This window comes from Lycium ferocissimum, chromosome 4, assembly GCF_029784015.1.
Source record: "Lycium ferocissimum isolate CSIRO_LF1 chromosome 4, AGI_CSIRO_Lferr_CH_V1, whole genome shotgun sequence".
Taxonomy (NCBI): domain Eukaryota; kingdom Viridiplantae; phylum Streptophyta; class Magnoliopsida; order Solanales; family Solanaceae; genus Lycium; species Lycium ferocissimum.
The window spans coordinates 38,781,365-38,806,573 of NC_081345.1; the positions used below are offsets into that span (position 1 = coordinate 38,781,365).

The 25,209-nt window shown below is 34.5% G+C and overlaps 2 protein-coding genes across 3 annotated transcripts; one reads left to right on the top strand and one right to left on the bottom strand.

Moving 5' to 3' along the window:
• Positions 1 to 1,354: 1,354 nt before the first annotated feature.
• On the top strand, positions 1,355 to 9,615 carry LOC132052805 (uncharacterized). Its single transcript, XM_059444489.1, has 11 exons — positions 1,355 to 1,465; positions 2,926 to 3,117; positions 3,252 to 3,457; positions 3,566 to 3,648; positions 3,763 to 3,923; positions 4,157 to 4,287; positions 4,593 to 4,859; positions 4,979 to 7,413; positions 7,523 to 7,631; positions 8,105 to 8,185; positions 9,363 to 9,615. The coding sequence occupies exons 1-11, from the start codon at positions 1,411 to 1,413 to the stop codon at positions 9,435 to 9,437; spliced, it is 3,795 nt and encodes a 1,264-aa protein (XP_059300472.1). The 5' UTR covers positions 1,355 to 1,410; the 3' UTR covers positions 9,438 to 9,615.
• An 854-nt stretch (positions 9,616 to 10,469) lies between these two features.
• Positions 10,470 to 19,070, bottom strand: LOC132052806 (protein NRT1/ PTR FAMILY 2.3-like). Of its 2 annotated transcripts, XM_059444490.1 has the most exons (4): positions 18,817 to 19,070; positions 17,389 to 17,606; positions 11,887 to 12,437; positions 10,470 to 11,402 (listed from the first exon to the last, which is right to left on the bottom strand). In XM_059444490.1, exons 1-4 carry the CDS (start codon positions 18,917 to 18,919, stop codon positions 10,583 to 10,585), a joined length of 1,692 nt encoding a protein of 563 aa, XP_059300473.1. In that variant the 5' UTR covers positions 18,920 to 19,070; the 3' UTR covers positions 10,470 to 10,582. The 2 variants fall into 2 exon arrangements, with proteins under 2 accessions (XP_059300473.1, XP_059300474.1); XM_059444491.1 differs by lacking the exons at positions 17,389 to 17,606; positions 18,817 to 19,070 and adding an exon at positions 12,739 to 13,260.
• Between the last annotated feature and the right edge of the window lie 6,139 nt (positions 19,071 to 25,209).

Here is a 25,209-nt window from a genome sequence, read left to right on the forward strand (position 1 = left end):
CAAACAATGGACACAAAGACACCATATTTCACCCTCTGGTTGCGAGCAAAGCAAATTTTGGAGGTACTTGAAGGCGAATCTTATTAGAATATGAGTAACGATCTAAGGCGAGAGAAAATACTACCAAGTTCTTTTGACAGAGAAGTTCATGATGTCTTGGATGGGAAGGAAGTCACAGAAGAAGCATACCAACTAGCTCTGGTAACTATAACCACAAATGAAAAATATGACTATGGGATAGAAATAGAAGAAGTGGAACATGAAGAGGACGAGGATGGCGATGTTTCTCATACAGGGGAATATATCATGGCAGAAGATGTTCTACATCCAGCCATGGAGGAAATTGGAAGCAACCCACTAATGGTGAAAGATGATATGGAAGGAGAGGGAGGTGGGGTAAATCGAAGCTCGGTTGAAGGATTGCAGACGCCATTGCTATTGCCCACCTCATTCAAATTTTAGCGCTTTTGGGCGTGGCCTGCTTTGACGTGGACAATTTAATCATGAAGCAAGATATTTAAGCCAATAAGAGGTGCCAGTAGGCATATTTTACCCAAAGTGATAACGGCGATATATTTGGCCCTTTTTCGATAGTTCGGCAGTATACTCGCCCTTTTCTGCTTTTTTTTTTCGTAGGCAACTTTTGAAGGGAAAAAGTAACAAAAATACCCCTCTACTTTGGAAAAAAGCGGCTAAAATATCTTCCGAATTATTCTCGCAGAAAAAATATCCCTCTCATCATTGCTTCAATATACCCTCGTTTTCGAATATATTATCCCCCAAAATAACTCGAAATCGTTTTAGACCCGCTCCATCATTTAAACTCGACCCAACTAAATGAAGGACTGAGCAAGATCCCCTTGTTCCCCCAATACGAGACATGAAGTTTGAGAGAATCGGGGGGAATAAGGGGATTCATGGGTTATTACTTAAATTTTAGGTCGGTTTAAAACGACAAAACGAGTTTAAAAAATAATTTCTAAGTTATTTTGGGGATAATTTCCTTCAAAACAAGGGATATTTGAAAACTTTAAGGATATGGAGGGGTATTTTTTTGACCCAAAAATAAGCTGTATGATATTTTTAATTTTTCCAAAGAAAGTGCAAGATTTTTGACCCTTTTCCCATTTTTGAATGAATGAAACAAAAGGGGAAAAAGGAAAGAAGAAGAAAACCGAGATTTGGCATTGGAGTGAGCAAGGCACGTGTGTGTTGTCCTACATTAGGGGACCCTTTCCCGCTTGCCCTCATTTCAAAACCAACAAACAAATCCCCCTATTCTTTCCCTTCAACCAATTAGTCAGTCCTACTCCTACATACTTGTTTGATGATTTCTTCAACTACTATTTCAAAATGGAATCGGATCTAAGCCTCCTTGAAGATGATTCTCTACTCACCCCACTCCCTCATATGGATTCCAGTCCCGACCATTTCGCTTCTATTTCAAATTTCATGTCTCCAATGAGTCAGTTATTCTACTTTTTTCTCTTCCATTTTTGTGTCTTTCAATTTCTAAATACCATTTCAATGCATTTTCCAAGTGGCATTGCAATTCCTATAGCTTGCTCCGTCCTTTTTTTTTTTTCATTCTCTCATTCATTGCTTTGGGGGATTCGGCGTTGAGATTCCCTCCCATTGAGAGGATTCGGAAGCTTCGTCTTGTTTAGATATGCGTAGATTTTTGTTTTACATTGAAATAGGTCATAATGAGTTCTTAGGGTTAATTAGTTGGTTCCTGATAAAGGCCGTAATTAGCTACGGAAATTTTCAAAACTATACAACCCAACATAAAATATTACGCCACGTAGCCATATTTTTCAGTTTATACAATATTATATCTGGAGGAGCATTATACATAATGTATCAACCTTGTATAAAAGGTGTTTATACACAAATATGGGCTAAATTGGGTAACAAACCTCAAAATATGGGCTACATGGCGTAGAGCTATGGGTTGACAGCTAGTGACTTTAGTCTTACTTTGATGAAAATATGTACTATGAAATGGGATTAAGTAGAGCTTAATTGATAAGAAAAACCCTACCTAGGAGTTAAGGTGAATTTGATTGATCGATTGATTTATATTATTACTTCTGTCAGTAGAAGTTTGATGCTTTCTTCTTTACATTTGGTATTCTGCTGCTCTTCTGTACTGTTAGTTGTAGCATACATATTTTCTTCAAAACTTTCCATTTTATCTAAGTTCACTTATATTGGATCTTACGGAGCTTGTTCATGTACAACATGATTCGTACCTCATCATAGAAAAGATTCTCTTTAAGCAAACCACCCTATTCTTTGCATAGGGCTAACATGGCGATTGGTACAAAGACACATTTGGTTGTGAGCCGGCATATATCTACATTCCAGCTCCCCCGAATAGTCCGATTTTTCCTCCACGACGATAAGGGGCTAAAATATCTACTACTTTAATTCCTGTTTCAAAACTAGATAATTTTGTATCCAACTGTATAAAGGAGACGCTGTACTAGTATCTATAGGCCCTAAATTATCAATGGGCTCTCCGAGCTCGTCCCGGAGTCGCTCCACCCACCGGAACACTTATAGGAGCTCCTGTGTCAATCACTTCCATTCCTCTCGTTAGACTGTCTGTAGCACTCATAGCTACAGCCATAACTCAATTATGCAGCTATCTTAACCTGAGGTTCAAGCTTACCCGAATACTCCAATTAAAGTAGTTAATCCAACACAGTAATGACTTTCTGCAGTGCTTCTTCCCTGCTCTGTACAGTAATAATAGAGGGCAAGCTAGCATTAGCAGCTTATGTTCAGCTTGAATTTGTTAGGTTTTCTGTTTAAAATTGGAAACACTTGGTCTCTTGAAGTAGAGGGAACAATTTCCCGGGAAGCTTATAGTTTTATTTATTTAATTGGTAATAGTTTATAGATTTCATCATGTTGCAGGAGGGCTAGATGGTCGTGTAGATCCATTAAAATCAGGCAGTTCCTCTCGTAGAGGTTGCAGCAATAAAGAAAATATAGCAGAAATGCCTAAACTGAGTGTGGAGCCGCTGCATATGAAGAAGAAGAAAAGAGGTGGTGGTTTCAATATGCGGAAAAGTTTAGCATGGGATAGAGCATTTTCAACTGAAGAAGGTAATTATTACAGTACAATATCTCTATTTATCACATGCAGAAAAAGTTGTTAGATGCTGCAGGAGATTGAGTATAGGAAAAAGTTACTTTATTCTTTCTGCTTTCTTGATTTGTACTTTGTTCTTTCTGTTTAGGCGTTTTGGATCCAATAGAACTTTCTCTGCTTAGTAGAACATTAGTTAACACATGCGGAGAGGCCTTGTTCACCATCAATGAAGAAGAGAGAAATCCAACTTCAAACGACTCTCTATGTGATGCTAGTTCAGCTTATTTGAACTCGAACAAAAAGAGTACGTTTAAAGAAACTCGAGCTGCAACGTTAAAAGAAGATAAGCGGAAGGTCAGATCTCTTTAAGACTAGCAGTGACTTTTCAGCTCATAAATATGGCCATGACTTCTGATGATACGCCATCTTATTTCGTTTGGTTTGTCTTTTGCGTGGTTTCAGGTATCAAGTAAAGTGGTTGCATCTCCGAATGGTAGAACTATCTCCAAATCTATTGGCTGTTCTCGACCTCCGTCTTCAGCTTCATATCCTTGCACATGTTAGATATATTTGAGATTCAACTATTTCCAAGAAGTAGTCAGTTTTTTATTTTACTATATAAGAGGTTTTACAGATGATGAGCCTTAATATTATTTTAGACTGAAAAGGCCTGCAGACATGAATCATGGAAAATCTGCAACCAAGGATTCCAAGTTACCAAAGTGTCAAGTTTCAAAGCTACGTTCTTGTTTGTTGCCTACAAGCTCTAAGAGTACTATACCAAGAGCAAGTCACTTGAAGAATCAAGTAACTGATTCTGGTAATACCTTTACTTTTTATTATCTATCCCTCTGGCTTCTGCTGAGTGTGATTGTTTCCATTTCTATCATTGGGAATGGATGTATTCAAAATGTGCTGTAATAACTCACGCAGGTTATATCCATGCTCGAACTTTTAGAAGGCATGAAACTACATTTTGCGAAAGTACTTTTCGTATTTGCGTCACAGATAAGAGAGTACGTCATTTTTATTCTCCTTTCCTTTCTCATGCAGCTGTTAGTATTCAGAAGAATATGGGATTAAGGAGCTACTCTAGAAAAGTGAGAAATAGCCAAGAAAAAGCAAAAGCTGTTGCTGAACCTTTGAAGGATAAATCTTCGTCATGCAATTTGAGAGGAAATAATGTAAGCTGCAGTTCAAGTCTAAGCTCAATATTCTAGAAAAATTCTGCGTGGTTAAGAACTTAAAAGAATTTTTTAAGGTTCCAGGATAATTCTTTTTCATGTCTTTTAAGGAGAAATGACGTAAGAATTACTTCAAGTTTTGAGCTCAACATTTTAGAAGAATTCGATGTGATTAAGAACTCACAAGAAATGTTTAAGTTCAAGAACAAAACACTAAAGAATTTAGCCTGGAGTACATTCAATATATTTGGTAGTTAACCAACAAAATCATATCCCTCCTTTTTGCTTAATTCTTATTTGCGCAGAAAAAATCAACGTCGAAATTACAGGCATCAACTGAATCTTCTCTAGTTAATAAAGCTAGCAACACTGGTTCGGAGATGAATCCAGATGCCACACTTACATCTAGCGGAGCACATTCATCTGAACGTCATGATGTATGTACACCATACGCTCTTCGTCTTCCTCACAGCACTCGTACTGCTGTTAACAGTACGCAATACCTGCCTGCACAAGCCATGAGACCATCGGGTTTGCGGCTGCCTTCACCTTCATTAGGATTTTTTCGTCAGGTATTACCAGCACTATTCTGGCAAGCAATAGGTTCTTTCATTTAAGGTGCATAGGCTGCATGATGCTCATGCCGTAGGATATTATTTTAAAGTCATGATAACCAATATGGTGATTGCAGACAAAAGCTTCAGACACAAGTCGCTTGTTGAAAGGCGAGTCTAGTATGTGCCCGTTGCAAAGGTCTGGTGATCTGAGGCCACCAGTGGCACTAGCAAGGCAAGAAGGCAAGGTCAACTTAGCAAATCTGAACTGTAGGATAATAGGATTGGAAAAAGAAAGCTCAACAGCATCCTGCAAAGTAATCAAACCAGGCTTGGAAGGAAACAGTGTAGAAAAAGTGAATATTCCAAGTGTTGGTAAGCAGCTTGATCCAGTCAGTGATAAGCTCAGAGATCCTGCAGGTAATTTTGATGAAAAAGTACCGGATCACATCAAGCACAACGAAAAGAAGCTTCAGGATGCAGGATTGCTGATGAATGGCAAGCAACATCCACCACAAACTGGAAAACATGAACATATAAACAAAGATGGTGATCTCATGAACTCCATCCCTGGTTTTATAGAAAATAAAGGCTCTGCTGGATCAGATTTTAGAGATGCTCAGTTTCCACAAGCTAGCTACAATACACAATCTCTAGTTCTACGTGGATTGCAAGGTGCCTACTGCAATCAAAATGAAGCAGAAGAATCTGGCATTTGTTCAGTAATTGATGGTTCAAACTCGCAGTACCGGAACATGATTAATTTTAGTGAGGAGGTGAGGGAGGAGGGTTATGTAGGTTGCTGCAATAATTTACCCGGTAGAGAATTTGAAAAGGTCAAGTCCTTTGCAGTTGAAGATGATGGGATATTTGATAATGATAAGCACATTATGAAGATTAAGAACAATGTGAGCAAAGCCCAAAGAGAACCAAGGAATAATGGAGGTGGGAATTGTGTGCCATTGAATTTCTCAGGTTCAGACTTTAGTGAAGAAAAGATGGAAAAGTCAGAAGTAGCATCTCAGCATGAAGATTCTCATAATCTGAAAGAAGCTTTTACCAGCAAGCAGATCACTGATAGAGCACAAACAGGAGGATTAGTAGCAGATGTCCTGAGTGAAACTTTATCTGATGAAAATTGCGAAACTAATCCTGGTGGACTTTCAATTTACTCGGAACATAAGTCCTCGGGTGGTAACTTATTGCATTCAAGTGATCGGTCCCTAAGTAAACATATTTGTATAGATCAAAGTCAAGATGAACAGATTGTTGAAACTAGTTTATCTGCTCTGGCATATCGACCAGATGATAGTGGTTTTGATAGGTTTGATGTTACAAGTGCACAGACAGAATTAGATAGTAATGGAATTACAGTGGTTCAAGGAGATCATACAGATATCATGTGTTCTAGCCCTGTCAAAATTACTCTTGCTAAAAATTGTATTCATTCAACAGATGAAGAGATTCTTTCAAAGTTAACTGCCTCTCTGGATTTTGGTTCATTGACAAGTGCAACAAGAGACAAAATGGTATCAGGTGTACCTGGTTCAATTGATGAATGTAGAAAACCAATTAAAGAGTCTGTCTTGGAAGTGGTGGATGAAGCTGAAATTCGCGATTCATCAAACTATCAGAATGATGTCAATTTAACCGGCTCTACGGAATTTGGTTTATCTTCCAGGGGAACGCAAGATGTAATTGGATATGGTACACTTGGTCCAATGGGTCAAGGTAACATACCGATCAAAGACATGTTTCTCTTCAAAGAAATGGATGAATTTGAAAATCGAGATTCATCAAACAATCCTAGTGATGGTAGTCAGATGATCAAGGTAAAGCTTGGCATGCCATCTACCGAAAGCTTGAAAGTTGAAGAGTCACAAATGTGCAGCCATGCGGATTTGATTCGTTCCAGTTCAATGGAACTGAGGTGTCATAAGGCTGTATTAGAGAGTCTTCATACTCCACCAATCGGAGATACAAGACAAGAAAATGAAATTGGAAAGACAACAAATGCCCTCACAAATATCTTACAAATGGAGGATGTACAAGTGGATACACATGGTAATGATGCTCAGTTGCCTGGAAAAAGCCCTAGCACTGTGGTGGAAGAATGTGAAAGCAGCAATGTCTTCGAGAATTTTGGAGATGCTCTTCCAGTACGAAAGAGTGTTAATGAAAGTGGATTAGAAAGCCCATGTTTTCCGAACCAGGAGTCACCTTTGATTCATGGGAGTGGTAGTGTTGCTGATGAACTGGATGTTATCCACTGTGTTGAGGATCAACTATCATATCCGTCGTCAATTGAATCTTTATCTGTGGAACTTGATTCATCTCAGGGGACAAGTACAAACCAAACAGCAAGTGTGACAGCTGATTGCATAGAACTTGTTGAAGGAGATCAGACCTCATCAATAATACAAAGGAAGGTAGCTGACATATTGAATCAAGATATTGTGGTGAAGGAACCTGAAACTGGAAAACCTAGTGGAAATGAGAGTTCTCACAACGAACTTCGCCATGGGCTGGAAAATCTCGAGCCATGCACAAATGAAAACACCATTTCGCCAGTGTAAGTATTGCAAAGACTTTTCTCATCCCAAAGAAGTCCTTTGGTTTTTGTAGACCTAGCCTTTATTACAATCTTTTGAGAATTTCTAAACACATTTCGTTGATGGCAGCAAGAATACAGAGAGCTGTCTGAAGAAAGGCAATCTTTTGATATTACCCCCACATGATGCAGTTCCATTTTCTGATGAATGGTTGGCAGCAATGGAAGCTGCTGGAGAGGTAATTTCTTTTTGGAAAATGATCTGTATACTAGGATCTGTCTGAATGAAGGAAAATGTAGTTAACCTTTCAAGCATACTTTTATTAGTTCCCCGACTCATCTTCAGTTTCCTCAAGAGCAGTTTGCTTCCACACTTTATCCAGAATCTTCACCTGTAGCACCTGGTGTTAAAGAGCAAATTATGAGATATTAGCTGTTCATCATATTTCTTTTAGTGAGCATACCTCTCTATTCATAAAATGAAAGACGCCTGGATCATCCAGTAATAGGTCCAGAACAGTCGGTAAGCTTGACCTCCCTAAAAGTTTTGTCCTGAACCATAGGCAGTGAGACAAACTTGGCTTGAGTGTCAAGCTCTACCCCTCTAAATCTATTGTTGGAGCATGATTTATCACAAAATAATTGAATAATTTTTTATGGTGGTAAAATGTCTGCAGGTTTGTGTAACTGACTCTTTGTTCTGATTTTACAGGACATATTAACCATGAAAAGTGGTGCTGTACAAAATTCACCCCAAGAGAAATCCTTGCCTGAGCCAAGCCCGTGGTCTCCGGTAAGTCTCTATTTATAGATTCTTCTTTTCTTATTTGAGGTAGCCTATGCCATATCTAACATAGTGACATGTGTATGCTACAAGCTAGAATGAGAATGCATTCAACTTTATTCGGTCTAATTTACATGAACAGGTTTTCCCTGGCATATGCTACAAATTAGGGTGAGAATTGATTCACTTTTAGTTCATTTTAACTTTTGACATTGATAATGTTGCTGGTAATCATTTTGCAAATTTAGATGCCTTTTGGTAAGGCTTCTTACAATAAACCCTATGTGGTTCGGCCCTTCCCTGAACCTTACGCATAAGGGGAGCTTAGTGCACACTATATTGTCCCACAGAAATGCATTTTGATACTTGGAGGAGTTTTGATCTCACTTGTGATAGACTGATAGCTGAATTATATACTTGGACAAAAGCTCGACATGATGTAGTAGTCCTCTGATGGGAAAATTTAAAAGTAACAACAAAATAATAAAAGCATATTAAGTTACCAGCAAAAGTTCGATACGATATTTTAATATATACAAGTTTCTGAGTTCCACACATCTTTTGCCAGTCAATGTTCAAACCAAAAAAAGAAAAGAAGAACTACACCATTTCGGCCATTAAAATGATTGGCAAACTAACATGAACAAGATTATTAGAAAAGTAGATAGGGTGAATATGCGATCAGTTATGTGCTATAATTTGTTAAAATTGTTTCGAACTAATAAAAACACTGGGTTTGTAATACACACATTATAGGAAAAAAAAAAAAAAAAGCTGGATACTGGGAGGATATTAGGATCCGTGGGACTTCTTGTTTTACCTGTGATCCTGTTAGACTGATCTTTTAGGTGTTCATTCTTTTTAATCTTCTTAAAACCGAATCAATATTTTCTTCATATTCCAAGAGTAGAGCTTTTGGCAGGTGTATGGCTATACTAGAAACTGTCATAATTTATGTCCTTAATTTATCACTTGAAGTACCCTTAATAAAAGAGGGTAGCTTTTACCAAGACTTCTTTCACCTAAGTTTATATTTTAATAATAATAGTTGTTGCTTGGGATGATATACATTGGTCGCATTGATCGGTAGAAATGGAAAAATAGCGTACCGTTGCATTTGTAATCTTGACTGGTTGTGCCAATGTCATATTAGTCTCTTAAGCTGTTATCTTTCTTTGATTCACAGGTGAAAAAGAAAAACAATCAGCTTGGGCCTTTTGACTGTACAAAGTTCCACCACAATGGGCCTCCTGAGCCCTGATTCTTATTGACTCAACTTGGTCTCGTTCAAATTCTTTTATTCACCTAACATGTTCCTGATGTAGATTGACACTGCTTTGCAAGAAAAGCTGCTAATTGATACATTGCTCCAAAAACACACGGTTTATATCCTTTAGATGTAATCCTTTTACATCCAATTTAAAGGATTAATTTTATTTTCCTTTCCTGTGCAATATCTCATTCATGGAAAGCTTGTCTCTTTATTCCAAACCATAAGTGAAGCCTGGAGATCTGGTGCGGTACTTATCGTATCCATGCTTCTTGAATTGTACTAGTAAGTACTACTCCCTCCGTTTCAATTTATGTGAAACTTTTCGGAGTACGAGGGTCAAACTTTATAACTTTGACCTTAAATTTTGACATAGATTTTTCAAGTTTGTAAAAATAAAATTTATATATTTAGAAACTAAATAAAAAGTATTATAAGTCATGATAATTTATAATTCAAATAATTTAAAAAAAATGTAAGGAAAACGTGATCAAAGAACCACCTCGAAGACTCCTCAAATAGTAATAGGTTTACATAAATTGAAACAGAGGGAGTAATATTTATCATTCACTGGGTGCATCAGTTGTTTTTTGGTCCATATTCTTGTATTTGTGGGAGGCAAATGCAAGGTCATTCATGAAATATGCTGATCCCAAGAAACAACAGACCAGAAGACATTATCCATTCTTCCATCATTGATATTGTCTGGCAACCATATAAGTCGTTCTCTGAACCAGATCAATCAGAGTGTTCCCCATGTAGTATCCAACACCAATGAACGCTGCAAGCCGGCCCATATGAGTAACGGCTGATACTGTTCGTTCTCCATGCAAAATTCACCTGCCAATATACCGTTGACGAGCGGAAATGGACATTCTGAGCTAAAGCTAATCTTGATTGTTCTTGTATTTTATGGGGAACAAAATGGACTGTTTGCCAAAATGCATCTGCTGTTCATTTAACTAATGGGGTAGAAAACATCTGTTTCTTGCGAAAAGTCAACAAGCTCGTCAACAAAAGAAATTGTTTTCAATAGTGGTACACTGTCAGCAATTTTATTTTTTATCTTAAAGAGCTATGAATTGAGAATCATTGCTTGTTGAATTTTACATAGCATCCAGGCCTATTCATTTATGCTAGTTTCTATCTATTTTGTCGATAGAATCATTCAGTTCCTGGTCAACATTTTTATACTCGTACAACGAAGTACATACAAGGTAATACACAAAGTCTAAAGCTCCTAAGACACAAATCACCCAGAAAACATAATCCAACCTACCATTATCTATATTCTCCGGCAACCATCCTGTCACTCTTTGAACCAAATCCATCACCCCATTCCCAAAATAAAATGCTGCACCCACAAAAAGCGCCACCATTGCCGTAGATGTGCTTTTCAACGACCCTGGAAATTCTTGGTAATAAAATCCCACGTATCCCGGAGAATGAAAAGCTAGCCCGATGCCTGTAATAGCTAGCTGTGGTGCCAGCCAGAAGACTGACATTGGCACCAGAGATTTTGACAATTTTATCCTCTTTGACTCGACCAGGGCGGAGAAGGCCATGCTGACAACCGTCAGCACGTGGCCTATCCCGACCCGTTGGAGCGGTGTCATAGACGTACGGATGCATCTATTCAACAACGGGAATATGAATCGGTCTGCGAAGGTAATTGTTATGCATGTGGCGATCAACGTAAAGACTATGACAGAACCCGCTGGGATTTTGAAATTCGATCCTAAATGCCGGTCCATTTTCAGGGCCTGGAGGACAGCTAAACTGGATTGTATGACTAGTGGGGTGTATAGAAACAAACCAGTAGTCCATATTGGAAAAAGCTTTATCAAGATTTTGAGATCTTCCACTTGTTGCACTGTACATAGTTTCCAAGGCTCAGCAGTGACTCTGTCCGGTTTCTTATCTCCTTCCCTGATCAAAGCCGCACGGTTCAAGAACCTATTAAAACATAGAATCCAACACATTTCTCGAGTGAGGAAGTGAATAATCCTAAGAATCAGGACTATAAATCACTTAAAAGAACAGGAATTAAACAAACAACTTTTGTCGCTAAACATAATTCTCTCTACCGACGGATTATCAAAACTTTTTGTTAATTATGAGCTATTTAGTGACGAATTTCATAGTTAATTCCAGTTTTTGTAGTGAATTTTGATTAGCAAGGGGTTTAAATTCTAACAAAGGGATTAAAAAATATGCAAAAATGCTACACTTAGGATTCAAACTAGTGGACCTAAAGCAATACCGTTGCCGCTACACAACTTTCCCTAAAGTCGTAGGAAACTCAACAATTTATAAATATAAAACTTTCTTTTACCTATCTGCATAGTACTATAATTTTTCCACAAAGGAATTCAATTGGATTCCCTGCTACTAATAGATGTACTTTGACAATATTTGGATTCGGGAAGAGTGTTGTTACCTGAAGAATTTGCTAGGATTTTTCAGGTCAGTTCTTGTTGCACTATCCAGTGGTTTCATGCCATGGTAATAATCTTCACCTCCTAATGACAATGGTTCTCTATGCTTCCTAATAGCAGCAACGAAGACCCGAGCCAAACCCATGAAAGGGCTTTCCTGTTGTGCTTCAATATGGCGATAGAAACGTTGGCCCGACAAGAAAATACCCAGTCCAAGGATGTTGAAAGCACCACATATGGCGAACCCTAGTACCCAACTAACATTGTCCTCAATATACAAAAGGACTGTGCTACCAATAATATTGGACGTGTAGAGCGCGAAAGTATACCAATTGAAGAAAATTGCTTGATGATTTGGCTTATTGAATTGGTTTGCTCCCATTGATCCGATGGTGAAACGAGTTCCTCCGTTTCCCAAATATGCTAGGGCTAGAGCTGCATATAATATTGTAAGATGGAATGTTGATGCATTTCTGCAGTCATTCGAATCATCAAAGCATTTTGTTGGTCTCAATGTATCAATGGCTGCTGTGAAAGTGAGAAGCAACACTCCCTGCAAGCCAATTTGCAAAACAAAATAGTAGTATATGGTATATTAGATTAGTTTAAAACAACCAGGTCACTCAAAGATAATTACTAGCAATTGTCGATAATAAGCACGTCGAATCAGTTACCTGAAAAATAAAACAAACAACATGTTCTGACAAGCTAAATCATATGATAAGTAGGAAGTAACCTGAGTAGTAAAGCATGCAACCCGCTAAATCCTAGTACTTATTAAAAACTGTCGCGGAACGGGTTATACATAATTCCATTAAATTAAGAGGGTGAGGCGGTGAGCGGGAAGCATTTACCCCTTCGTATCTGTCCCTAACCCACGCTCTAGCCCTCTTTAATCTTTCAAGTCGCATACCTGCTAAACAGTCTATTTGATTTTTTAACACGATTGATCTAACTGACAGTGTAGACTTTGCTCCACGCAAGTTACATCTGGCCTCTATCTTGATATTTTTTTTTAGCTGGGGTACCACACCATCAATATAGATTTATTTTAGTTGCCAATGAAATGATATGCTGAAGGATGCGGGGAAAAAAAAAAATTAAAATACTTGTCCTTTCCCCTTCGAATATACTATCATACAATCTCCTATACGCATCATTGAATGTGTGACATATTCTTTTTGTTTTTCATATTTGAAATGTATATTCTTTTTAATGGTTTATAAGTTCGATATGTCTTAAAAAATTAGTAGGTTCACATCTTAACCCACTTATTTAGCCGAAGTAATATTTAAGCGGTTTAATAATCTATTTATTTATTAACTTAACTAATTTTATTCCTTATCAATTTAGTTAAGTTTTTTTTTTTTCTTGTTAAAAAAAAAAAAAAAAAAAAAAAACTTAACTCATTTTATTCTATTTAAATTCAGCTCAACACGCCAGTTTAACATTTGCCACACTGGAGCTAAGGTTTATTAGTCCCTACCCGAAGTTCAACTCCTAGTGCATCTTCTGTGAAGTGTGTCATACAAAAGAAATATAGTTCTGGTACTCATTTGTCTTTGTCCTACTAAGGGCAGGCTGAATATTGGTCGTTGTCGAATCATTTTTCTGATGAATTTTGTGTCAGTTTCGTTGTAACAAATTGCTCTACTCCATATATATACACATCAACATGGATATTGTGCTTGCTAAATAGGGTCATGTAGGACCCTCCTAAGCAAGATGGATAACTCCGTTGGAAAGCATTAAGTAACCAGTACTCTTTGTAGCTACACAGCAATGGCCTAAAAAACAGCAAAATGATGAAGTATTGAATCAGAGAAATATGATGAGGTGGCGCATGCTGAGGAAATTATGGTACTCGTGTGTCTTTCTACAACTGCCATTTGGAACCTTGAATTCTTATCTCAAACAAGTTATTCAACCTAAGATAATTGCTCATATTCTACTCTTTTTCCTTCAAAATAAGTGCGTCTGAAATAATTCTTTAGCTAGAAAAATTAGTCAGGCTCATCTTATCCAGTTTTTAATATGTGTCTTAGCCGCAACAGATCGTTGAAAAGCGATACTGTAATTAAAGCTTCGTGACTCTATTTTGGTTTCCTCCCAAAGTCCTATTCCTTTTTAAAAATATTTTGTTCGTCATAATAGAAGTTTAAAAATATATTTATGCTCGTCGTATTTGTTCTTTATATAGACACCCAAAGCCAGGGATCCATTCCCTTTATTCGTACCGATAAGAATTAGACTCCACGAGAATTCGAACAAAAGGCTGGAGGCATTATTAAAGAAAAATGTTTCTTAGAATCTTTTTATAAGACTTTCACTTATAAATATGTAACAAATTGTTGGGAGATAACAAATACCTCATAAAATTAGTTGAGGTGCATACGGACTCGTAATTTAAACACCACGGTTATATTTTACTAATATACAGAAGTGAGAACAAAGGGCTTTTCGTTGTCCTCATAGACCTATTATATTGGAATTTCTTAAACTTTAGTTTGATGGGAAGAGCGTCACTCTCTGTTGAGCTAATAAGACCTTTTGAATAGTTACTAAAAGTAAACATCTTTTTTAAGCTCTGCATATCAAAGTTAGGGACTGACACGTGTTGTACCAATTTAAGATTTTGTGTTGTTCTCTTTTATGTTGCCCCTATTACTTCTTCCGTCCCAAAATAAGTGTTGCTTTAGCTTATTTCACGCTCATTTAAAAAAAAAAAAAAAGTACTCCATAAGGCATAGCTTATTGAATTACCCTATTTATTAATTATATGTTTCTCGAGAGAATTGTTTCCAACTATAGTTTTATATTATAGTCGGAAACAATTACTTGTTTTTTTTTTCTTGAATTCTTAAAGCAACAAATATTTTGGTACAATTTCTTTTTTTGCTACAACTACGCTTATTTTGGGATGGAGGGAGTACATACTTCAATTGTCATCACACAATTTGGTAAATGAGGAAAACTTTTAAGATATTTCGCAAAGGTAGCCTCGAGGCCAAAAGTGTTTTTTTCTTCAAAAAGTGCTTATTTTTAAAAAGTGAGGTGTTTAGCCAAGCGCCCAAGCTTTTAGAAGAAAATAAGTGTTTTTAAGGAGTAGCAAAAGCTGTTTTTTCAGAAGCTAAAAAAATAGTTTTTCTCTAAGAGTACTTTTTCATAAGAAAATACACTTACAAATACTTTTTAAAAGCTTGGTCAAATCCTAATTGCTGCTCAAAAATGCTTTTCAAATTGATTAGTCAAACACAAATTGTTTCTCATCAAAAGTACTTTTTAAAAAACAATGAAAGAAAAAAAAAAAAAAAACTTAAACATATAGCGGTTCATACAGAAGTTTCTATTTGAATGGAAGAACTCTCTCGGGATCAAATCTGGGTCAGTTGCACAAGTTGAACGAATAAAAACTTATTAAGACATCCTTCCAATATTTGGATATATAGTTTATATAATTGATTATCATAAATTAATTCAAAAGCTTACTTGATACCTTTTGAGAAACTATTAGAATTGCCATATTTTATGATAACTTTTACTTTATTCGCAATCATCGTGATAATATAAGAGACATATTTTTTAAATATAAAAGATAATAATTTAAAATATTATGTGACACTCTTTCCTTTTTAGTTAGTCTAGAAAGGAATAATATCTTTTCATATTTAGTAACAATTTAACTTCAAACTTCCCATTTTATGCTTAATGAAATAATTTATAGTCACACAAATTTCTATGACTTAATTTAGACTATAAATTTCTAAAGAGTTTTTTTTTTAAATAATTCTGTGCTGGGCCAAACACCTTCACATGAATTAGAACTGAAGGAATACATATTAATACAAAGTTTGACTTTCGTTGAATGCATAATGTTGCATGATATAATGTATTACAAAAACATGCTATTATATTTTTATCCACAAAATGTACAATATTGTGGCATTAAAAAGAGTTTCAATTCTAGTAAAACGTATTAAGAAAAACTATTTGTAGAGATGAAGTTCCAGTAAATATTACTACTGCTATAAAATTTCATTAGATAGGTTAACTTTTTCAAGTTAACGAGCGTGAAATTGTTAGTTCTTTAGTTTTTTTGGAGTTCTTCCATTATATCTTTTTATGGTTTCATCTCTAAAAAAAAGCCTCTATCACTAAAACGATCGAACCACCTTTTTCATGACTTTCCTAAGTGCCCTGCAGTTTGGTCCTATTGCGCACGAATTTCGTGCGCAGAACCTAGTTTTGTTACTTTTTTTTTTTTATTGCCACTATTTTGGTTCCAAATGTTACTTTTTAGCCTACTTAAGTCGCGGACTCCCTTTTTTCATGACTTTCCTAAGTGCCCTGCTGCTTCACCTTTTTCTCCTCCATACTGGATTGTGTAAACTTGTGCCCACTCATGACAAAGATGTTATGTTACTGCTATGATATAATATTGGTCATTACGTTTTTTGACATTCAGGTATAAATAAATCTAAAGTTTAGACGACATCCAGCGAAAAAAAGATAAAACATAATTATAAATTTAGCTTTTAATGTTAGTTTTGGGCCCTATACAAAATTTTAAAAGTTCCGGTCAGAAGTTTTACACACCGCTACGTACAAAGACCTCACGCTTATGCCCTCATGGGAACTTTCAGGACATAATGATGAGATAATGGCTTTCTTTTTCTCATGAAATGCCATTTTTTTAATCAGGCAAAAGGAAAATGAGAACGGGATCAAAGCTACCACCCATAACCCACGAAAAAAGATTTCAGTTAGCGTAATTTTTTTAATTATTAGTGCATTTTAATTTGCAATAATAAGTTAGTTATTCCCTTCGTTTTATTCAGGTAGCATACTTTGTTTTTATAGTATGTTTCAGATCACACTACTTCATTTAAAAATAATTTAGTTTAAACTTTTTATTTTAAATCATATAAAAATATTAATAAAATATTCTATACCACAAGTTTCAAAAACTTTTTCTATCTATATATCCTATATTCAGTATCCAATCAAACACTACTACAAAAATTAAGACGAGATAATAGCATTCCCCCATTTTATGAATTAATTTAGTTATAATTACCTAATAAATATACTTAACAAGTATCTACACCATCAATACAAAAATTAAAATCCCCAAAACTAGTAAAAGCCAAACAAGTTGCCGAAATGACTAAAGCCGACTTCCCGCAAAAAAGGGCTATAACAAAACATTGATAAGATAGAAGCTTTAATGAAATGACTTATCTTTTCATGAATTTGACCAAAGGAAAAAAGAGGTAATGGTAACACACCCGTGACCTATGTTTTTTCGTTAGTTTATTATTTGAACCAGTAGTTGTGCGCGTTTCTATTAGACGTATCACTAACTATTTATTAAAATACATCTCAACTATTAATTATTTTCTTTCCTACCTGAATAGTTGAAGAAACTCACGAAAAGTGATAATTAAAATGTGTTTCTAACCATTAACTCAAAGAAATAAAGGAAAAAGTAAGAGAGTAATTACCAGCAAAGATATGAGAGAACAAATCCAGATGACGGAGAAACAGCCCAGAAATGAATCGGCAACTACGGCACCCAAAATTGGGAAAATAGTGCTGCAACCATTGGCCATGTTGTATACTTTAGCAGCACTTACACTATTCATGTTGAATTCTTGTATTAAATACACTATCAAGTTGTTATTCCATCCTGCTGCAGCCAGTGATAATCCTGCCATGCTCCCTAATAATATTTCAAAATTATTAGCGGAGTCAAAAAAATTCATTCAAAAAAAAAAAAAAAAAAGAATTTCGGTAACAACTTTGGATATTATTATTGACAACAACGAGAAAAGCAATACACTTACAGAACACCTAATCCCACAACCACCTTCTGGGAAAGGTGTTATGAAACTTAGGCCTCCAATCAGTCTCTAGTTATACACTATTATTTATTTATTTTTGGGCAAGAATCCACTACAACTATGCATTTCCTTTTGACATTTAAGCAAATCTATTCTTTCTACAATTTGTTTATCTGTGTCACTATCATCTCAGTATTTATATATCAACCCCGAACTTTCGTTTTTCGATTTTTCTTTTAAACAATATGGACCCTCGAACATAAGATAAGATTCTGTATTCACTTCACATGACATGGAAAAATAGACCAGGTGACATGAAATATCGACCAATAAAAATAAGCCATGTCAACAAAAAAAATTAATTTAAGAAAATTAATTTTAAAATCTATTTAAATAATTTAAAAAAGAAAACCCAACCCATCCTCTCAAATCTATAGCCGCCGCCGCCCTTCGAAATCTATTTAAATAATTAAAAAAATGGTGCCATTTTTTATCGGAGATTTATTTAAATAGATTTTGCGGTGGTATGGCGGCGATAAAGTGGGCTATCGGTGAGAATGGGTTGGGTTTTATAATTTTTTTTAATTATTTAAATAGATTTTAAAATAGAGTTTTTGTTAAAATTAATTTTTAATGATTAAAAATTTTAAAAAAAGAAAAAATTTGGTAACTCACGCTCTCCGTTTTCACGCGCATGCTCAGAGTTCAAATATTTATATCAACGATACGATCTTTTAAATTAAAAATATCATGAGGCCCATCCATGACTTTAGCCTATTTATATCAACTTTTTTAAACAGTATCCAATTCGTATTCTCCATGTATATATGATAAATCATAGCCCCCCTCTCCATGTTGCAGCTACCACCTCTTTCTTAAACTGCTTTCAGTGCTTACTTTTGATTTTGCCTAGGAAGAAGTAAAGAACCTAAGAGAAATCAATATTTGTTATTTATGATCTTATATATACAATATAATTTTCTAGTGATAGGGATCAAATAGCTCCGCCCTGATTGTTAGCCTTAGAAAAAAGAAGATTATAGCTTTACACACAAAAAAAAAAAAAAAAGAGGAGGAAGAAAGTAGGACCTATGATGAAAGGAAAGGAAGTCCAACCGCCATTGTTATTGGTGGAAGAAGATTGGACATGATTTGGTGCTCCTTCATCTACAAACTGCACTGATTTCTCCATTGCTGTATTAACTCCTCTTTATCCTCGTTTAGTTTCTCTAGGACGACTGGGATACTTTTTTTAATTTTTATTTGGGTTTTGCTAGTTGGGTTCGGGATATATATACTCATATGTTTGTAAATAAAACTTACACAGTATTATGTTTCGTTCCAACGTTTGGAGGTAAACTTAATAAGTTGAATACACTATCTTATCAGTATTTTCTGTGTATGCATACGACAAAAGATGCTACTACGTTACTTTTTAAGTTTAAATAGAAGAAAGTAATATATGCTTTATTTATAATATACACTATCTTTTCAGTATTGTTCTCTTCTAAAAAGAATTGATTTATATATAGATGGTCATCAAATTGTTTACTTTATTACACTAAAATCAATGAACAAATTTTGTTAAGAAAAAATCCACTCAAGTTTACCTAAGTATGATGATAGTCACTACATTATTTTCTATACAAAAATATTACTCAACTTTATCTATAAGTATCACGAAAAGTCATTAAAGAAAAATAAAAATAAAATGTTATATGATACTTAAATAAAGTTGAATGGCTTTTTGGTCACAAAAAATTGTTCAGCGACTTGTTATGATCGCTAACTTTGTAACAAAAGAAATTCTTTTGTGGTTTCCCATAATATTTTGAGCAAAGTTGAGTGATTTATAGTAACAAAAATTAATTTAGTAATTTTCATGCAAGAAAATAAAAATTGGATGACTAACTATCAGATCAACCCTCTACATAAAAAGGTCATTTAAAAATAATAACCACTGTAATGGACTAAAAAACCTAAATCTCCCCTAAACATAAACTAAATCAACCCCTAACTTTGTGATTTTTTTTCTAATTTATAAGAACTTATGGTTTAAGAAAGATTTTTATTAGTTATCTCGATCATTTATTATTCACAAAATACTTTTTCTGAGACAAAATTTCTTGTTCGACCTTTTCTGGTAAAGATAATCTTTCAATTTCATTTTTTTTTTTTTTTGTAAAAAATAATTATCTTAACGGAAATCGTGTATATACGGTTTTTATAAAGTTAATTTTACCACTTAAAAAACTTTTCAATAGTAACACTTACTATCATTCGGTTGGTCAAAATTTATGGAAAACATTTTCCCTAGGAAAACAAGTTCCTTAAAAATGTGAAAAATGGCTTGTAGGGAAATTAAACAAGTTTTATAAGTGGCATTCCACATTAATTGTGTTCTCCACACCCTTCAATACAACTCATCTCACCCCCACCTCTCATAGTATATGTCTATATTACATACAAATGCTTTTAGGACAATATTCTTTGTTTATGTACCAAACACAAGAAAATAAATGAGAAACATACTTATTTTGTAAACATTTTCCTTTGTACCAACTAGGGCTGTTTACGGTTTTGGTTAAAACCAAAACCAAACCAAAAATTTAACCAAACCGAATAAAAAAATCGACAGTTGGTTTGGTATGGTTTGATTTGGTTTTAAATTTTAAAAAACCGATAATAGTTGGTTTGGTTATGGTTCTATTAAAAAATAACTGAATAAATAACCAAACCGATAAATTATATACATAAATTTTATAATTTTTATATGTATAATATTAGTTTTTCATAAATAATTATAAATATTTTATACCTTTTAATCATTAATTTGATTTTTGGTCTACTTATTTCACATGATTGTTTAAGGCCATATTTTTAAGAACATGTCTAAGCCCATGTCTTTAAGTCTTTTAAGTGTTAAGTGTAAACGTACTAACAGAAGCTCACGTTAGAGTCTAATGTCTTTAACTTAAATTTTTAGCCTTTTCTCTATCAATGTACCATTTGGTTTTAGGTTGTTTCTTCTTTTTTTTCGAATTTATACCTTTCTTTTTCTTGTCTCGAATGGGTCTAAACTTCTAATCTCATATGAAAAGGACGGAGGTTGTAGATTTGAAGGTTCCTAGAAGATATGATTCAAGAATATCGCATTTCCGCCAACTTAAGCAAATACGGTAATGCCCTAATACTTCTTAGTGGGTAATCCTCCTAAAAAAGCGAGAAAAATAACAACTCTTGTAGTCGAGACCAGCTTGGGATAATGACAAAAAAACATCCGAAGTTTGGGATCATTACACAAAGTTTTTTTTTTATTTCATATATTTTCATTTTAATTTTAAGTAGTCTTTATGTTTAATTAATATGTATGTTTGTAACAACAACTAAAAGCTCTATGCTCTACTTTATTTCGTGTATGTGTATTAAGATGACAAAATGAATGCAGCCACTACTAATTTATATTTTAGCTCTATATGTAATAGTTTAGCAACTTTGGGTAACTTGAGTATTACAATATCACTAATAGTGAAAATGTTTCTATGATGTATGTTCCACCTTAAACTATAAATAAAAGTTATCGTTTGAACAAAAAAAAAAAAAAAAAAAAAAAAAAAAGGACATGTCTTGTTCAACTTTTTAATGTTTTACTGATAAGTTTCATGGCTGCTAGTTAAGTTTCATGGCTGCTAGTCATAAACCGAAAAATCGAATCAAATCGAACCAAACCGACAATAACCAAACTAGTGGTTATTATTTTATTTGGTTTGGTTATAGTTTTAGACATTTAAAAATCGACTAAATTGATTTGGTTATGATTTTAATAAATAATCGATCCAAACCGAACCATGAACACCCCCAGTACCAACACACCCTTACTTTCAATCAGAAAATCAAAAGGGTACCTTCCTTGCGCCCATAAAGTCAAACCACCCTTTTGTTGAAACGTTTTGTCATGATTCTCTGAAAATGGCATAAACTCAGCAGCGACACATTCTTTTTATCTTCCACCAGTCACAAATTAGGGGATACATATTATAGTGGGACATGTTATCCGATCGACAGCATTTGATACAACACTTGCATGCGATCGATGACAAGGTGGTCCAATAGATTCAACCAACCAATCTCAGGCTACTTGAAACGTTTTGTCACTCTCATAAAGATGGTATAAACTCACCACTCAATGACTTCCTATTGCGGTATGTGTGTATACATGGTGCGACATGTTATCTGATCTAACACAGTAACACTTGCACTGCCCATGATACATATTCCAATATACTTTTCGGCCCATAGCAATAATCCATATATTGAATCAGCCATATCTGCTCTATATAGGGTGATTTACAAGACTACTTTTGGAGGTGACTGATCTTAATTAAACTCTTAATTATGTTTGTTGAATGGGCAAAATTTTAAGTTTAACAATTTTTATATCCCATGGGCAACACTTTTAACATTTGTGCTTATAAGTTTACTCATAGGGCAAGCTGAGGTTAAAAGTTCAAGAATGCCTATATTTTCAAGATCATTATATTGATAGTAATATCTTGCTCTATATAGCAGTGATCCGTCCGGTATTTTCTAATTTCTTTATAGGATTTTAACATTTTTAGCTAGCCGGCTAAAAAGAGTTTCAACCTCTAAGGGTGTGGAGGGGGGGGGGGGGGGGTGCAGATAGGTGTAAGCGGTATAAATGAAACCCCTTCCTTTGGTGAAAATGAATTTTTCTATTTTGCATGAATCCCTTGGCATAAGATTTTTTTATATATATTCCCTTGTGTGAATTTTTGCTCCACCACGACCGCCAGCCGTAATAGTTTGTAGTCGTCGTCGGTGTATACTTGGGATATAAAAAGTATATAATTAGTATATACTGATTATATAATAATCTAATTACATTGATTATATATACAGCGCCTAGAGGCATCAATTATGGTTATTTTTTTGTTGTGTGTTTTTTTGGCTTATTGTGTTGGTGTAAAAGTCCCTTTCTAAAATGAAGTCATAAACTGCTAATTAAAATGCTATTTTGTTTCCTTAATTAATTATAAATTCTAATCTTTGTGTAAGAGATTTCTAACTAAATACATTTTAACATTTAATAGAATTATGTGCTTTTAATCCATCCACTAATAGGTTTTAATATGATGACCAAATATTTAATTATTAAGTTATGTGATTATTCATCTTTCATGCTAAAAAATTACCATCTTTCTACTTTTTCTCCTTGTTTTACAATTAATTAATTTGCAAAATAGATACTGATATTATCATGACATGAGCTAAATCAGCCATGCATAAGAGTGATATCGATCTTTAGCGTGAACGCAATTATTACACGAACTAAATCACCATATAGTTCAGTTGTTATGGACTTTCCAGGCCATCTTGAAAATGACAAAACCAACAATGGTTGTTACTACACACATAAAGAGCCAACATAAACTGACATTGTCTTCTATATATAGAAAGATACAGCTCTATGGGCTTACACACTAGAAGTGTAACTTAAATAATAAGGGAATTTTCATAAATATGTAACACTATTTATCCCTCTAATAACAAATTATGATGATATTATTGAGTTTTCAAAACGTAGCAATAATTTTTCTTCAAAACATATCACATATACACACATAAAGGGGTGTTCGCGGTTTGGTTTGGGTCGATTTTTCTCTAAATGGAAACCAAATCAATTAAGTCAAGTCGGCTTTTCATCGATTCAATATTTGTCTAGTTTTTCGGTTTTTGTTGATTTTTATTTACTTATAAAATATATGGTATTATGCTTCCAAGCACATATTAAGTTGACTATATTCTAACATAATACTACCAAATCAATTACTCTTTAAGAAAAGAATGAAATATAAGTATTTAATATATACACACACTAGTATTACTCTTTAAGAAAAGAATGAAATATAAATATTTAATATATACACGCACTAGTCGTTGTACATAAATCATATATACATACACTAGCCATCATACATATATACATACCGTAAAAAAACGCTATAAAATGAAAATCTAGCTATTTTTTTTTATAAGAATTTAAAAATATTACTAAAACGAATAATAAATGGACTTAAGTCTGTATATCACGTAACTTTTCCGGAATAAAAAGCAGGCCTTTTTCTCATTGAAAGGCTGGGCCCTTGCACGTCCCGAAAAGATCAAGTAATGTATATCTGAAATTATTCACAAGGCCTAGAGTGCAAACCTTATGGATTCATATATAGTTCACCATTAGGCTTTTCGTTGGTAGGTTGCACCTTCCACATGGTTATTTCGAAATACGCTGGTGCGAGTGTCTTAACTTATTTGGGGTAATTTGCAAGATTGTCCTTCGCTTGGGGTGGTTTTTAATTTTTGTCCTCAATTGGTGTTTTAACTTTTGTCATTCGCTAAAAATCCTTAGTTTTGAGTTCGAACTCCACGCTAGGATCAAAAAATTTTAAAAAAAAATTCGCAAGGTAGAGTTTAGATTCGCAAGGCAGAGTTTTGCCTTGCGAATCCAAACTTTGCCTTTGATTTTTTTTTTGTTTACTTGAGACGGGGTTCAAAACCCCCCACCTCGTGTGTGTATATATATATATATATATATAACTTAAAAAGACCACCAATTTGAAGGGCAAAATTAAAGACCGCCCCGAATTCGCAAGGCAGAGTTTGGCTAGAATTTTGCAAAATTCCGCCTTACAAATCCAAACATCTGCCTTGTGATTTTTTTTTTACTGAGCTGGAGTTTGAACCCACGACCTCGGGGTATTAGGCGAAGGGCAAAACTTAAAGACCACCTCAAATGAAGGGTAATCCGTGCAAAAAAAAAAAGACTTATTTGAGGAATTATTTTCTCTAAACTATCAAATTTACGAGCCTCCTAGACCTTAGTTTATGGTTTAAAATGGTAGTGAAATTATCTCATAAAAATATGACCTGTTTAACTCATTCAAGATTAATATGCACGTTTATTAACTAAGTTTATTTTGACCCGCTAATTTTTTAGCCGAGGGTCTATTGGAAACAACCTCTCTACCTCTCAAGGTAAAGTTAAGATCTGCGTACACTCTATCTTCTCCAAACCACTTGTGGACTATACTGCGTACACTCTAACTCCCCAAATCGACCCATTCGAGACCTTATCAAAATATTTTTAGGAATCCCTTTTTTTGGTTGACATATCATATAAAAGCATAACAAGAAAAAATTATTAGGAGATTAAAATAAATTATAAGAAAAAAAAAATTAAAATTTGATAAGAATTGAGCGGGCTGGTAAGCTATGAATGTTTAACCCATTTCAGTGACACATCCATCTCAGTCCTGCCAGTTTATTAACTTAGCCTAACCTGCTCAAGTGATACCTAAAGCTTTAGAAAAATTTGCTAACATTTACATTAAATCAAATTTGCATTAATGCAATAGATCAACCAATCAATAAGTATTTGACTTTAGAGAAGGGAAATAATGAGTT